The sequence below is a fragment of the Periophthalmus magnuspinnatus genome, chromosome 7 (assembly GCF_009829125.3).
Source record: "Periophthalmus magnuspinnatus isolate fPerMag1 chromosome 7, fPerMag1.2.pri, whole genome shotgun sequence".
NCBI classification, from domain to species: domain Eukaryota; kingdom Metazoa; phylum Chordata; class Actinopteri; order Gobiiformes; family Gobiidae; genus Periophthalmus; species Periophthalmus magnuspinnatus.
Genome location: NC_047132.1, coordinates 26,023,606 through 26,039,647, shown reverse-complemented (window position 1 = coordinate 26,039,647; position 16,042 = coordinate 26,023,606). Strand labels below are relative to the sequence as shown.

Sequence of the window (16,042 nt, the reverse complement as noted above, 5' to 3'; positions counted from 1 at the left end):
AGGGCAGGCTAAACAGGTGAACTTCATTTACCTTTGCTCCTCTTGACGCCTTGAGCTGTGGTGTTTTATGGGGACATTCAGGAGGCTGCAGAGGTGTTATGGTCCATAAAGGCAGCCCTTGACCCGGGGACACAGGGGACGTGCAGCGGCCCGCCCCTCGCGCGCACTCACGCCCCTTTAAAGACGTCACGCGCCTGGTTGACTGGCGGAGCGGCGGTGCGTGGTATGTGTGCGGTCGGACTGTGGTGGAGTATCTGCTCCTTCTTGATAACGACTCACTTTGCGTTTCATTGTGGAGAGATGGGAATTCAGAAGAAATGGCTTTGAGACGCTCTGCTCTAGCACTGGTGGCCCTTCTCGGGTTGGTGGCTGTTGGTGATGGTAAGTTTGGACACGACCATCTCTCCTCTTTTGTCTGGTTGTGTTTTCCTGAACTGGGCATCGCCTGTTGTCGCTCCGCGTCATGGCGCGGCGGCGCAGGGATTTGGCTAGCAAAGTCTAGCTAGCGGCGACCTCAAAATATTCACTGTACGTTTGACATATCCAGTGTTTATATTTAGTAGTTTTTGTGCCATGTTTGAGGTGCATTTGTTCTGGCAGAGCGATGCCTTTTGCCTGTCTGCACTTGAACGTCGTAAAGTAGCACAACCACAACAACAACATGGTGGTTGTTTGTGTGTAGGTGCCAGCTAAACCTCGTAAGCTAACAGCCAACAAACTATTCAAAGTTCATTATAGAGTCGAAATCTATTTCAATTAAGGGCATCTCACTGCGTCACTTGTTGTGGTTTGTGGAGTGATATCAAGTGCCAAGTGCGCGCTGCTTTGTTGTTACTGTAGTTATCTCTCCGTGGCTAACATATTTACTAAACAATCCTCCTCGGTTTGTGGGGCTTATCGCGGGATGGCCCGGGTGCAAGTCTCTGTAATGATCACTGGCTGTGATGTGGTCACTTACAGTTTATTCACATGCTGTTGCCACACGTTTCCACGCTGCCAATGAGAAGGAAGAGCCAGTGAATGCTGTTGTGTGTATGTGTTTGTTTTCTCTATGAAATGTGTATTTGGGGTAAACAGGGGCAGCTCCTTCACTGCTCTCCATTTGTGAGCTGTGAAAAGGTTGCTCAGTGGCCTCCAGCTGAAAGTGAATTCTGGCACAGGGTGAAAACAGCCGAGCATTGAGCCGCCCAGACAGGAGTCAGAGTTGAAGTCTGGGTTCATTGTGATGGAAATGTGGCATGCGGGGTCTTTTGAGGCGCCCGGTCTCCGCCGCTTGAGCCCGTCTGCTGGAGCAGCTGAGGGCCAGCTCCACATTCAGACGGGCATCTGCTCCTCTCAACTTGGCCCCTACATTTGCCCGTCTTAAATAATCTGTTATTGAATTATAGCCGCGTCTCATCGTCATGTGATCAAGAACTGAAAATTAATTGAGAAGACATTTTTAAAAAGCCATAATTTTGGGATCCGTTACCACATATCAGACATTAGATCAGATATGGGTCCTAATTGTTTTCTATTCTAACTGCAAACTTAAATTTTACTAAAGAGATCTAACGGTAAATGGCACGGCTAATTAATTAAAACCTGCCTTGTGATCTCTTTTAAGAAGGGATGTGCACCCACAGTGGAAATGGGCTGTTTCCTCCTGTGGACTGTATCATGAATTAACCTTTAACCTTTGGTGTATTTGACCTGTAGGCATGTTTACCAGAGGAAGTTGTGGGTTGTCCAATGAATGTCCAGTTTGTTGGTTCCACTGTCAGTAGACTGTAACGCAAATACACTTTTCACGTAAATTAATGTGCTCAAAATATTCTCATTACCTTACACTTTCTATCCTAGTTCTATCATTTACCTCTATAAATGGTAAGTGTTAGTTCAGCACAGCTCATATGTTAAAGACCTGGACAAGTGTAAAGTGTGCAGTTGAATCCTGATTTTAAAATTGAAATCTAATTGCAAAATGTTTGTTAGAAAAAAATCCCATTTGGAAACATTTTCATAATGGTTCCGCTGCACTTCTTGCTCTGCAATGGATTATACAGGGAGGTGTAAACCCGACCAACCAGAAGTCCCCTGCACACTGCCCTCCTCAGTGTGAATAATGGTGATAAACAACTGGGCTAAGTTGGTGAGCGTCACGTGTTAATGACCTCATGAGGAGCGCCCATTGTCATGTTGTGGTGCTACATGCCTCTGTGTGACGCAGGCCTCGCTGTGCTGCTCTCGACAGCATCAGCAATCTGATCCAGCCGTGTGGTCCCAGCGCTCTGAGGGAGGGCCATGACTTTGCCCCATCCTTCTCTTTCTCTGGGTCTTCTGTTCAGGAGACCTGCTTCAGCTCAGTATGCACCATTTTATTCTGAAAATATACCACAGAATACAATTTTACTTTTTATTTATTAAACATTTTATTTATATTAAGCTATACCATGTAACTGTCTGTAGGTTAAACATCACCTGTAAGAGCTCATTGAAGCCATACTTTGGAACATTTTATATGGAGGTTGATGCCATATAGTGAAAAATTATAGCCATAGCAACAATAGTTTCATGGGCACGAGCAGGTGGAGGCTGTTGGGTACTAAAAGTAAACAAATAAAGTTGAATATAACTTCTGTTAGCCATGTATGATGAACAGAGAGGTTGGCCGTTATTTGCTCCTTTTTTGTTTTTTTTTGTTTTTTTTGTTTTTTGTGTATCGTAAATCTCCAGCACAGCCCAATGTTGTTTAGGCCAATCTGCTGCCTAAAGAATTTATATATGAACATTTAAGTGTGAAGAGGTCTCTGCACAAAACGTGACTACGGCTCTCTTAAAGGTTTGTGGTAAAAAGGGGCTGTGGGTGGGTTTTTTTAAATGTAAATTTCATAATTTGGGGAAAATAATCATAATTGTCCCAAAAATTATTGGCAGAGCTTATTGGCCATTGGTTGCTCTGTATTCTAAACACTCTGTATCTGCATTGGCCGTGGAAAAACTCATATCGGTCAATCTTTAATGATGTAGTGTGAAATGGAGTAACTAGTTGTTTTTGTTTTTTGTAGACTTGGAAATATTGTGGGTTTCTGACGTGCATTCACAACCCACATCTGCATGGATCTTCTATACTGTCTCTGTCATGGTTCAAAGGTATCATTGACGACTTGAAACAAAAGTTTGCTTGTTTGTACCAGAAGCCTCGAGTTCTGTTTTAATATTGAATCTGATGTGAGTTCAGGAGGAGGAAGCCCCAGCTCTTTTGCAGTGAGACGTGTGCGCACCTGCCCCTCAGATCAGAGCCAGGGAATGTACAGGGAAAACGTGAACCTTATTGGGTTCAAAGGTGTGTGTTTTAACAGAGAGAGAGAGAGAAGGAGGGAGGAAGCGAGAGAGAGGAAGAGGGAGGGAGGGAGGAAGAGGTCCAGCTGGCTCCGATTCAAAGGAGAAAGTACTGTTTTCCAAATGCACTTGTCGAGGCCTGTTTCAATTAGGTAAACATATGAGTTTTAATACAACTGCCACTAAATAATGTTGGAAGACTTTGTTAAAGCCCAGAGCGATCTCATTTTTAGCTATGTAGGCCTATGTCACAAACCTCATTTTGACTGTCAAAAATAAGTGTCAAATAGGAATGTGGTTTAGCCGAACTGATTTTAAACATATAGTCATTAGTCACAATTCATTGTTTTATACAGTAACAGTTTGTCCAGATATCACAAGTTATTATCTCAATTCTGAGCCAAATCCTAAATGTATGGTGTTTATAAATGTGGTTGAACTGGTGAAGAGTGCAGTCGGGGTCAGGTCTGGTCTTTTGTTTGTTGATGACCTATTCTGCCCAGAGGGATGGGCCCTAATTGTGAGGGCAGCAGACAGTGTACCCTCCGCCTGACCCCCTCCTCATTACTGTTGCAAGACCACAGAACAGCCCTGCAGTTACACCAGCTCCTCCCCCTGGTCCTCACAAGTCGCCTCAGACACTCCCACAATAAATATGTACAGAGGGATGCAAAACATTGGAAAACATTGAGTATTTTTAATGAATGTGTAGTCTCTGTAACTTGATAAATCTGCATTAGAATATCACATTTCTAAAAGGGATGGGATGTCAAAAAATTGTGGATTGTCTGATATGGATTAAAAACAAAATCCATGTTTATCCAGTATTTGTTTTGCGGCCATGGCGTACTCATTTATGTTAAGTTACAGTATAGTTCACACATTCACATAATAATTAAACATTAGTTTGTGAAATATCTAATGCAAAAAACTAGTACTTACACATGGGCACGCAGAGACTGAGGCCGCTTAGAAGAAAGCTTTTGCCAAGTATTTGGCGTAAATTTTCATTTTTGGAGAGAAAATCCTCTCATACCACTGATACATTGCATCCAATACTTGACCCATCCCTAAAAAAAAGACAAGTGATGCCATTTGTATAAAAGGTGCACAAGGAAACAAATCATCAGACACAAGGTTAGTCCAACTTAATGTTCAACTAAAATTAAAGCCATAAATCACAAAGTAAACATTATAAAACTTAACCGTCACTGAGTATAAAACCTGGCTAAAGGAGGACTAAAAGATTTCCTCAATGCATAGTAGCGGAACCAAACTCCTCACACTTGGATGTTTATTCTTAATCCCCTTACAGTTCTCTATTCAAATGATTAAGTGGAATATGTGTTTTGTATAGTAGCCTCTGGACAGGAGCAGCACGGTTTGTCCCAAGCAGAGCACAGATCCGGTGGCAGTGAGGGCGCGTCTATAGGGCCGAACCCGACACCCTGCTGCCATTCCACGTCTCCGTTTGATTTGGTTTTGGTCTTCTGCTGCTGGAATGTCGATCCGACTCCACCTCAATATTCCCTCCTCACCAGCGCAGCCTATAGTTTATGAATTGTTTTGTAATCATTACTAAACAAAGGTCTGCTTTGACAGAGGCTCAACCGTATCGCATGCATTAATATTTGTGGGTTAAATCTGGTTATTCCCGTCCCGTCTCAGTGGAGGCATTGTCCGTAACACAGGCTTGTTAATTTAGATCGTATACGCAAGTGTTTCACAGTTTGGTATGAAAATTGCATGCCGCGGGAGACCGGGAGTTAGTCATGAAATGGTTCTGTTTTTAAGAATCTGGCTGTAGACTTGTTGCTGTTTGTTGCTAATAACGCCACAGTTACTAAACAACACATTCAAGTGCAAAATATCCAAACAAAATAAGGCTGCTTTCCCGGCAGCAGCAGACCTGACTGCGTGGCTTAAATAAAACAGTGTAAAGTTACCCACATGTCTGCGTCTCCTCGATCAAACTATAAGTAAGCACGTACTTCTGATCTGCTAATGCCTCTAAAGGGCTTTTAATCCGCAGTCACATGGACCATATATTGGCTTACACAGCACAGGAACAGCATTCTAGACCTGCTATTCAAGTAATATTACAAATATGAAAGCTGGAGTGGAAGAATAAAAACATGTACTTGGTAAAGGCTTATTATAGGATCATCAAGTAAAAATAGTACCCACAAATGCCTAACTTGTTTGTGATTAATTTTGGGTTTGTCTCATGAAGACTATATTGCTTTGTCTAGATGTTCCACAGTATGGCATTAAACATATCTTTTATGTTTTTCAAGGTATATCTGAGCAATAAAAAGTCAAGCATTTTACTGTGAACATGGTCTTTTCTTCACTAATTAACTTGTAACTTGGTCCGGTGCTGTGGAACATTCCAGATGATAACATGTAGGACCTATAGGTGGCGTACCTTCCTCCAGAAAAGTTATAGGGCACCTTTACTGTGGGCAAAGCCAATGCTCATTGAAATTATGATTATCTGTTCAAATACTCTACTGACAACAGTCAATGGAAGTTGATATACTGAATGTTTAATATGACTGTGAAGTTGTAATATGTGCTAAAATTGCACCAAAAGATGTATTTAGTCCTAGTACTTTGAGTGTTTTTGAAATTCATGACTTCCACTTGTACGTAACGCAGAAGTCTTAGCCCACGCCTGATCCGGTGTCCTGGGACAGGCCAATGCAGACAGCAGACAGGATGGGCTTTAGCCTGGGGGCTCGTGGTTTGCTAGAGAGAGTCTGAAGAGGCAGCGTGTTCCCCAAAGACCTCCTTTCAAAATCAGATCAGTAATCTGACCCTGAGTAGCAGACACAGGTAATGACTTTGCTCCTCTCCCCCACCATTGATTAAGCCATAGCAGTAGTAGTATGTGAGTCTGTGTGTGCGTCTAGTGGCGTCTACTTGTCTTGATCAGCCCTCAGTCTGGCATCTGTATGGATCTAATTTCAGCCAGTACATTTTGGTAATGGTGCCGTGTCTGTCTGCAGAAGCCCACGCAGTTTGTGTAACCCACTCACCAGAGGATTTTCCACAGAGTAAACTCTCACCGACCAGTGCTGTGGGCTATGTGATGAGTCCTCGAACAGCTGGCATAGATCAGAGTTTGAAATAAGGCTGCAGCTATTAACCCACTAATTGTGACTAATCGACTAGATCATGATGTTTATAATAAAAAAAATGATAACCGGATTATCTAGACTGTACAGACTCTAAAATGCATATGTTTGCCATTTTTGTAAGCTTTATTTGTAAGTTTTCTCTATTTAGAAGCTTCCAGTCACCATATTTCAACTTCAACAGAAATGACTGTCTGACTGGTCAACTAGAGGTCAGTGTTTTTGCGGTTTGATGTCACGCAGGCCACAGCAACTGAAGACTAAAACTAAACACTGGACCAGGCCTGCATTTTGCACATGTGATTTGTACATTTACTTTACTTGTACAACATTAGGTCTTCCCAATTCAACCATCTAGTTTCTAGTACTACTTCACCATCCATTTTGCCTTCATTTATACTTAATATCTTGTGTGAGTTCATTGCACTGTTTCGGCCAAGAAGAAGAAATCTGTCTGTACGGACACTGTTGTGGTTTTTACTTTAGGTCTGACGTAAGGTGACACCGGTTTTGGCAACATTGTTTCATTAATCCCTTTCTCACTCATGTAGTCTGTGTTTCTTGCCCTAACTTGAACAGGAATGAAAGGAACTTGACACTGGTAGCCACCATATTTGTCCTACCCCCTTTCTCTCCTCCCTTTCCTGTGGGACCCCCTCCTATAAGTCAAAGTCTAGACTGGGTTTTAATGACGATCACAGCTGGTCACTCGTGTTAGCCCCCTCACGCCTGAAGCTCTGTGTGTGTGTGTGTGTGTGTATGTTCGTGTCTCGCCCCTTCCCTGCAGTATTGTCCCATGCACAGTTTGGGGCCAGCCCCTCCCACCAGTTGTCTGGTCTACAGCGACAGCAGCAGACCCCCAAAACTCTGGCTGTCCTGTCACTGCTGCGCCCCTCCCCCACTATGCCCAGAGTGCACTCCCCCTTACACACACTCCCCTCTGAGCTGAGTCCAATCCCTCCTCATGTCGTCTTAATCTCCACACAAAGGACCAGTGTAAGACCACCAATTATGTGGATACAAGCAGAGAGTTCACTCAAAAACCAACTCGGTCTCCTTCAGTGGATCGTCAAGTGCTGGACAAACTGATGCTGCTCATTTGACTAAAAGCTCGCTGGCCAGTGCCTTGAAGAGTATTTTAGCCCATTTAATTAAGTTGAGTCATATTCACAGCGTCCGAACAAGTGTTGACCTTTTCAAACCGTATTTGTCTGGAATATTTTGTTGGCAGTACATAGTGTATATATTCTTTTTTTGTGTTCGTAGAATGATTTTTATCCTGTTGCTTTTGTGATTTAATAAATGTATCTGGTCAAGGATTTGCTTAATGCATACATTTAAAATTATGATGTTTATAAGATGAGGTTTATTTGACCCACAATTGAGGAAATTCCAGTGTTTGAACTCAAAGTTCAAGAACAGCAGGATGAAAAAATAAATGCAATTAAAAATCTAGATAAAGAACTATTAAAACGGCCTTAAATCTAACCAATCAAACTAGAACATTAATGAATGCTTCATAAAGGGATGCAAAAAGTCATAACTATAATATACACTCTGCAAATAGTCACACTACAGGGCTACAAAACCGTATGTGTGGCTATGTATGATTCTGTTCATTGTGCATTAGTTCATAAAATGGTTTGATGTTTTTTACTGATTCCTGTTTGTGTGATTAGGTCAGACATTTGGTCAAGTAAACTAAATATGTCCCATTGTACAGGAAGGTACTCTTTAGCGAAACCGTTTGTTTGCCACAGACCAAACTTTGGTGGACCACAAACCTCTGAGGCGTCCCAAGAGGAACTGAGTGTGATCTGGGCCATGTTTAGTTCTATGTGAGTGGTGTCTGCACACCATCTGTCTCACCACACACGGACTATGATATACGGCCTACATTCTACTCTTATCTGCTCTGTGGAGACATAGGGGCTTTAAAGCATCAGAAGAAACATCTGAAAGTAAAAGGAGGTACACCACGCCCCCAGACATTTTGGCTGTAATGTGAGTGCAGTGTGCGCAACCATTCCTCAGCAGTTTGTGAAAACATCACTCTTACTTTGGAGATGGATTGATCAAAATGGCTTCTGTCTAGACTCTTCCTCTCAAAGAATTGATTTGTTTGGCTCAGAACCAGTAACCTCAGTCCTGTTACACCGTGTGAGGCGGGGGGCAGTGTGAATTACAGGAACGGGGTAAATAAAAAGATGACATCAGTGCAGACTATTAAAGCTGCCACACTGCAGGGCAGGGGGTTGTTTTTCTCTCATTATGGACCTCTGGCTGCTCACCTCTGTGTAATCTGCAGGAAATTCCTCTAAAAGAGCCAAGTGGAGTTTGGACGTCCTCCACACAGTTTTGCCGGTCTCCTGTTGAGATATGGCCATTACATTTAAAACCACTGAAATTGGGTCCCTCTTTTCTTCTGAGGACTAAGGGGCAGACGTCTACACATGTGTATTTTAATAAAGCACTCGAAGCAACACCAACCCCCGTGAGAGACTCCTGCCTGACAACATACTCTGTGGTCCACTAGAATTTGGCATGTGTGTGGTGCAATTCTGTGGAGTGAATTGTTTAGCTGTGTCGTGGCTTTTCGGGAAGTAAAGTAATAATGTATTGTGAAAGAATGCTAGGAAGAAATTAGGCTACAAAAATCCACAATTGACCAATGGCATGCTTTTTAAACAACTTAACTTTAGAAACTTAGTTTTCTAGTTGTATGGGAAATGCTTTTTGCATCACCAGTGACCATTTGCAGAACAGGTAAACATTCACTCCCCAATACTTTTTAAAACTTTTTCAGTTTGTCACATTTTTTGTTGGTTGACGAGGTTCGAGTCTGAGGAGAATCCGTAGGCAAAGCCTCAGATTAGCGTTCCAATCCTTCCTCTCCTTTAAGTCTCTCTGTTCTCACACATTGTTGCTGATTTTCTTTTTGTGTAAAATCAGGATTGAAATGGGTCTGTGCTGCGTGCCTCTCCTGGGCTCGTTCTCGCTACATTGGTCTCATCTTCACAGCGATTAGTCGTGAGAGGTCTCGTTTGTTTGGGCGCAGGATCAGCTCGGAGCCTGTCACGCTTCATTCACACTCTGTCATCAGCAGCAGCACAGTTTGTCACTGAGCTCTGTTCACTTTCCCATGTGAACCCACTGTCCCGCGCCTGGACAGCCAATGGGACGCGGCGCTGGTGGTGGCCTTTCTGTGCTGGCCTAACTCCAAATGAAAAGCATGTGTGCGATGGTCCAAATTGCATTTGGGAGTAAATTGAATCAGTTTGCTGTTTGTTGTTCCCAGGATTTATATGGCCACATGTAGTTTGGCAGATTATAAAAGATTTGAACCATGCCTGATGTACTCTCTGTTGGGAGAATATCTTCATACAAGTTTTGCAATTAGGGATGGGACAAAAAAAATGATAATATTGTGATTTCAAAGGGAAGAAAATATTTAACGGTACATTTACTTTAAACAGTTTAATCATGGTAATCTGCAACAAAGATAATGGCTATTACACTACTTCACTGTGCCAAGAATCTGCTTATCTGCAACGATATCTTCTAGATAGTTGTTTTCACTGAATTTACTCATAGTCATTAATGTTTTTGAGTCATTTGAGTGTATTTCCATAACATTTTACAATCAGCGATTCTATTAATTATCTTGATATTATTGGTAAATTGGTAATTATTTTGGAAATGATAATAGTAACACTAAATCAGTTCAATTTATTCAATCATCCTATGTCTAATTGCAATTGTGAATTAGATATGCATTTTTTATGGATTCATATTTTTATATTCCAGGAGTATCATCATTTGTGCAACTGAGATATTAACAAAGTACACTAAATAAATAAAAAGATACCCAGAAAGACAGATTATTTGCAGAGCCATTACTTGAATAATTTGTTTCATTGTGAATTATTATCTTTTGAAGACATGGTCACGTAGTAATTTTTGGACTCACTTCGCATGTGACTTTTGAAAGCAGCCAAAGCATATAACAAGCAGCCAGAGCCCATAGTTGCTTCATTCAGCTGCTGTGACTTCCAGTATGAAAAAGGGAAGGTGAATAAATGAAGATGAATTTATCAACTTCATTTTCTGAGGGCCTCATTTCCTCATTTCACAGTGTCAAATTGACTGTTATAGTTTTATTACTGAACAGTGGGAGATCTTTGTGGGTGCTTTAATGGGTCCCTGCGCTAGAGTGAGGTGTTCACTACAGCTCCAGTCTCATTAAAGAGTCAGTGTAAAGAAGAGGAGCAGGGGCAGGGAGCACTGCAGTGGGGCTTATGTTCTGGTCAAGTTCAGTGTGACTCCCAGCATGCAGCTCTTCCTCCTCTTCGGTGTGTTTGGGTTCATCTGCAGTGGAGGATCCGGTTTCCTGACTGTCTGAGCTCTGTGTCTGAGAGACATACCTCTGGAACTGTGCACAGCATCAGATTTTGTCAGGTCTGGGGGTTATTAGAGTGTGTCGCCACCTATAGGAGCCAAACAGAATATGGACTTAACTAGGATCTCTCTCTCTCTCTGTTGCAGCCTTGCGTTGTAACTGCACTAATTGTGAGAAGACGGGTTATGAGTGTGAGACTGATGGTGCCTGCATGGCCTCCACGTACTACATCCAGAACAAAGAGCAGCACGTGCGTATCTGCATCAACCGAGACAACCTGGTGCCCCTGGGACAGCCCTTCTACTGCCTCAGCGCAGAGGGGCTGCTCAACACTCACTGCTGCTACAGCGACTACTGCAACAGCATCGACCTCAAGGTCCCTGGTCAGTCTGAGCTCAACAAAACTCATTTCTCATAAATTTCACACTGATCTATAATGTTGTAGATAGTTTGATTAGCAAAAAGAATTGTATGGTGTCATGGAAAGTAAAAAAAAAAAAAGATTTATGCTGGACAAATATTGTATTTTAATGATATTTGTGCTTAAGAAAATTTAAATGCCTATATGAAATATAATATATAAAATTCTTACTAATAATTTATTTGCTAATTGAACCATTATTTTAACCATGAAAACTATGGTTCAGTTTGTGAAACCGCTACATTTAAATCATAAATTACTTCTTGACTACTCCAGCATTTTTTATTGTACTCACATATATCTTTTTTCTGTCTGCTTTGCCCTCTAGTTCCTACCAAGGCAGGCTGGTCGGGCAGTGGCAGCTCGTGGGGTCCGGTGGAGCTGGTTGCTGTGATCGCTGGGCCGGTGTTCCTGCTGTGTGTGCTACTGATGGTGGGGGTGTTTCTGTTCCAGTACCAGCAGAGGGCGTACAGTCACCGGCAGCGCCTTGAGCTGGAGGACCCCTCGTGTGAGCACCTGTACCTGGCCAAGGACAAGACCCTGCAAGACCTCATCTATGACATGTCCACCTCCGGATCCGGCTCAGGTCAGGGCCTGAACAAGCCAATCGCAATTGAACCAAATCCCCCAATTAAATATCATAGTGTGCATATCATAAACCCATCCAGAAGCATTAAAAGATTAAAATAGGAAGTAATAAACAAATCTAACACATCCCATGGATTTCAGAGGTAGAGGTCTCAACAACAGGCTTAGCAGGTTTAATGCATTATAATGTAGCACATTTGGTTGTTTACGGAAATTATGTTAAATAATTGCAGTGTACGCAATTTGCACTTTGCATTTGATTGCCATTACTCTTCCAGCCCTCGCTGCAGAACAGACTTAAGCATACTGGTTGCGGCTGGTAGTGTTTTAAGCACTTCATAGTCCACCATGGGGCGAGAGGCTCTCCTGGGGACATAATTCCATCATGATTCAACTATTTTTATTATCCTGGCAATTTACACTCAATAAAGTTGAGTCTTCATGTTGAAGTAATTTGCTTTTTAAAACATTTGAATGAAAACTGAACTGATTCTGATTCTGTCTGCAATCTAATATTGCCATTTGTTTTAGTCACATAGTGCTTGAAAAAAAGCAATTAAATATAAAATTAACATATACATTTCTTACAGTATCTTGTCTCAGTACTTCATTTAAAACTCAGCAAACTCAACCACAATCTACTGAACACAAAATTTGTGCGTCTCCGCTGCCCCCTGCAGGCCTACCCTTGTTTGTGCAGCGGACAGTGGCCAGGACAATCGTTCTTCAGGAGATTATCGGGAAGGGGCGGTTTGGAGAGGTGTGGAGAGGTAAGTGGAGAGGAGGAGATGTGGCTGTGAAGATCTTCTCATCCAGAGAGGAGCGCTCCTGGTTCAGAGAAGCAGAAATCTACCAGACAATCATGCTGCGCCACGAGAACATCCTGGGCTTTATTGCAGCAGACAACAAAGGTAAATATCATACACATTACAACTGTTAGACTGTATTACCACTGCTATTCTAAATGTGAATGTCTATCTTACAGACAATGGCACATGGACCCAGCTGTGGCTGGTCTCAGACTATCATGAGCACGGCTCTCTCTTCGACTATCTGAACCGTTACTCCGTCACTATAGAGGGCATGATTAAGCTGGCTCTGTCTGCTGCCAGTGGCTTGGCACATCTTCACATGGAAATCCTTGGCACTCAGGGTGAGAAGGGCTTTTACCTTTTAAAGAGGCCAATTTAACCAGTCTCAAATTCTCTTTGAGCAGAAAACACCTTATTTATCTGTTAATGCCATTGTTTGTGCCACACAGGTAAGCCCGGCATCGCCCACAGGGACCTCAAGTCTAAAAATATCCTGGTAAAGAAGAATGGTATGTGTGCCATAGCTGATCTTGGTTTGGCAGTTCGCCACGAGTCCATTACAGACACAATCGATATAGCTCCAAACCAGCGTGTGGGGACCAAGAGGTAAGGTTCCTCTAAGCTCCACTCACATATCCTTAACTATATATGTACATAGTGTATAGTGCTACACTGTATACAGAGTCCTCAATAACCACATACACAAATCTTCTTTCCTTTAGGTATATGGCTCCAGAGGTGCTGGATGAAACCATAAACATGAAACACTTTGATTCGTTCAAATGTGCGGACATCTATGCCCTGGGTTTGGTCTATTGGGAGATCGCTCGGCGCTGCAATGCTGGAGGTATTCATGAAGAGTACCAGCTTCCATACTACGACCTGGTGCCCTCAGACCCATCCATAGAGGAGATGAGGAAAGTGGTGTGTGACCAGAAACTCCGGCCCAACGTGCCCAACTGGTGGCAGAGCTATGAGGTCAGTTGGACTACTGCAACCTTTTACTTCTGCTTGCGTGACCTGCTCTGTGTCATATTCAAATGTCCCTGGTTTTGCTTTCTCTCTCGCTTTAGTCGCTTCGTGTTATGGGCAAGATCATGAGGGAGTGCTGGTACGCCAATGGAGCGGCGCGTCTGACTGCTCTGCGCATAAAGAAAACTCTATCCCAGCTCAGCATAGAGGAGGATGTGAAGATGTGAACTGTACAAAGAGCTCTGGAGACGCACAACACTCCCATATGAAAACAATTCACTACTAAAGACAGATTCTACATGACAAAAGCCTGCCAGTTTAACTACAGCCACACTCCGAGTTGTGACAAGGCCTACCTCACCTTTTTAGCCAAAACTACTGAACGTCATCTCCTACTCGGGACATCCTGTTTGTTCTCATCACCCCGTCTCCTTAGGCCACCGCAGCATCACTACTGTTTCATTATGTTTCTAATTATATCATGGCAGGAGTTTTATTACTGTACAGTGATTGAACATTTTTTTTACCTCCTCAGAAATCATCCCACAATAATTTTTGGAGGGAGTTTTAAGTTTAGTTTCATTGTTGCATTTTGTGGCTGTGAGTGTGTGCGCGCGAGTGGGAGGGGGTCGGATGCACTCTAGTCTGTTTTAAACGTGTGGGGACTCCTAGCATGTTTCCTGGAATAGGCTGTAGTTCTATAGACAGATTTCTCTACTCTCTGTAACTTAAGCATGAGCCGCCCAATTGTGCTTCTTTGAAAAATCCTACAGACACTGAATAGTTGCACTCTATTGTAGCTTCCTTGTTGATATGTGAGATTTTTTTATGTCAGGTATCGCGACCATGGATGTGCTCCTGGTGTTTTTAGTCCAAAATGTGGCAGGGATTATTACGGGATGGTTGAGTTTTATTTATTTGTTGATATATTTTTATCTTTTGATGAACACTGTGAGATAAGATGCCCACGTTGTGATTATAACTTGTACTTTTGTAAGTTTTCATGTCTTCTGTTCTTCAGTAGTTTGACAGGAGATTTCGAATGTGGAACTTCTCCCAATGGTAACAAGCTGTCATGCACATTGAACAAATAAGACGAGTATAAAAAGCAATGATATGGCCTTTTTAAATGTTTATTTTGTTAAATACTCGAGGCAAGGTTTGTACAACTTCCATTTTCCTTTTGTGCCACAAGTTAAAGGCCACCACTTTATAATAACTACACTTTAATTAGCCTTAATAACACTTAAGACTTCATTCATAATTAACATAGTTTAATAAGAATGACTCAAGCTTAATTACTTAATACTCCTTACCCTAACCCCTTAAGTAGTCACTAAGCCTGAATCGTTCTAGATAAACTGTTTGTTATGAATTAAGCCCTTGTTCATGCTTTATTAAGTGTAGTTATAATAAGGGGTTACCAACTAATGAGTGGAAAGTGATGTTGCTTGAACGGTACTCTCAGAAATCATATGTGAAGATCTGCTGGATGTATTGTAACTCTACTCATTTAGAGATACAGTGGTACTACTGACATGCCCACATAAATGTCTGTTATTTTGTGTAATCTATATGTTTTGAGTCCTTTTTATCATCTGTAAATGTCGTCTGTGTAAACATCTCATTGACACTGGAATATTTGGGATTAAGTTGTGAATCCTGACACTGCCGATTGGTATTTGACTATATATAATCAAGGCAACTACTGAATATCTGTAGTTTCAGATACTGTACAATCAATCTGCATGTTTTTATTTTATCATATTTGCAGATGAGATTACGAAAGACATTATTGGGCTATGTACTGTTAGTCCATATGTAATTTTTTCTGTTCACTCTATGTAATTATTACCCATTTGTCTCAAAACACTGGCTCCTCCTAAAGAATTGAACTCATCTGGTCAGCTCCATTTAATGATTTGAATTCTACCATTGTTTTTGGTTTGAGAAGGCAATTGTTGACAGGTAGCCCAGAAATGATGCTGCTACTGTAATGAGGACTTGCAGAAAATAGTGGTGTAAAATGGGAGCTGCACATATGTACCAAAATTGTCAAACACACCTCCATGTTTTCATTTTGGCATAAACCCATCCTACATCTAGTTTATAGGTAAAGATTTCAAAATCACTTAGTTTGTACATAGATTATATACAATAAATCCATTTTTCCTAATGTGGTTGTTTATTGACAAAGATACTGTTAAAGTAAGCAGTGATAATTAAGCTTTTTTGAGGAAGGCATCTGGCCTAAAAAATTATAGCAGTTTAAACACAAAAATTCTAGACATACAATCTAAAAATAAAGCAACATTTTGCTATTGGATCAGAGGATATACATTTACTAATGTATTTAGTCTGAGCGTCCAATAGGCTACATTCTAGCAGT

The 16,042-nt window shown here is 41.8% G+C and overlaps 1 protein-coding gene across 1 annotated transcript; it reads left to right on the top strand.

Annotated features, from left to right (window-relative positions):
* The first annotated feature begins 194 nt into the window (after positions 1-194).
* Positions 195-15,829, top strand: acvr1ba (activin A receptor type 1Ba). The gene is made up of 8 exons (XM_033968959.2): positions 195-381; positions 11,007-11,243; positions 11,610-11,867; positions 12,550-12,780; positions 12,855-13,022; positions 13,131-13,287; positions 13,404-13,659; positions 13,755-15,829. Exons 1-8 carry the CDS (start codon positions 318-320, stop codon positions 13,878-13,880), a joined length of 1,497 nt encoding a protein of 498 aa, XP_033824850.1. The 5' UTR covers positions 195-317; the 3' UTR covers positions 13,881-15,829.
* Positions 15,830-16,042: the final 213 nt, after the last annotated feature.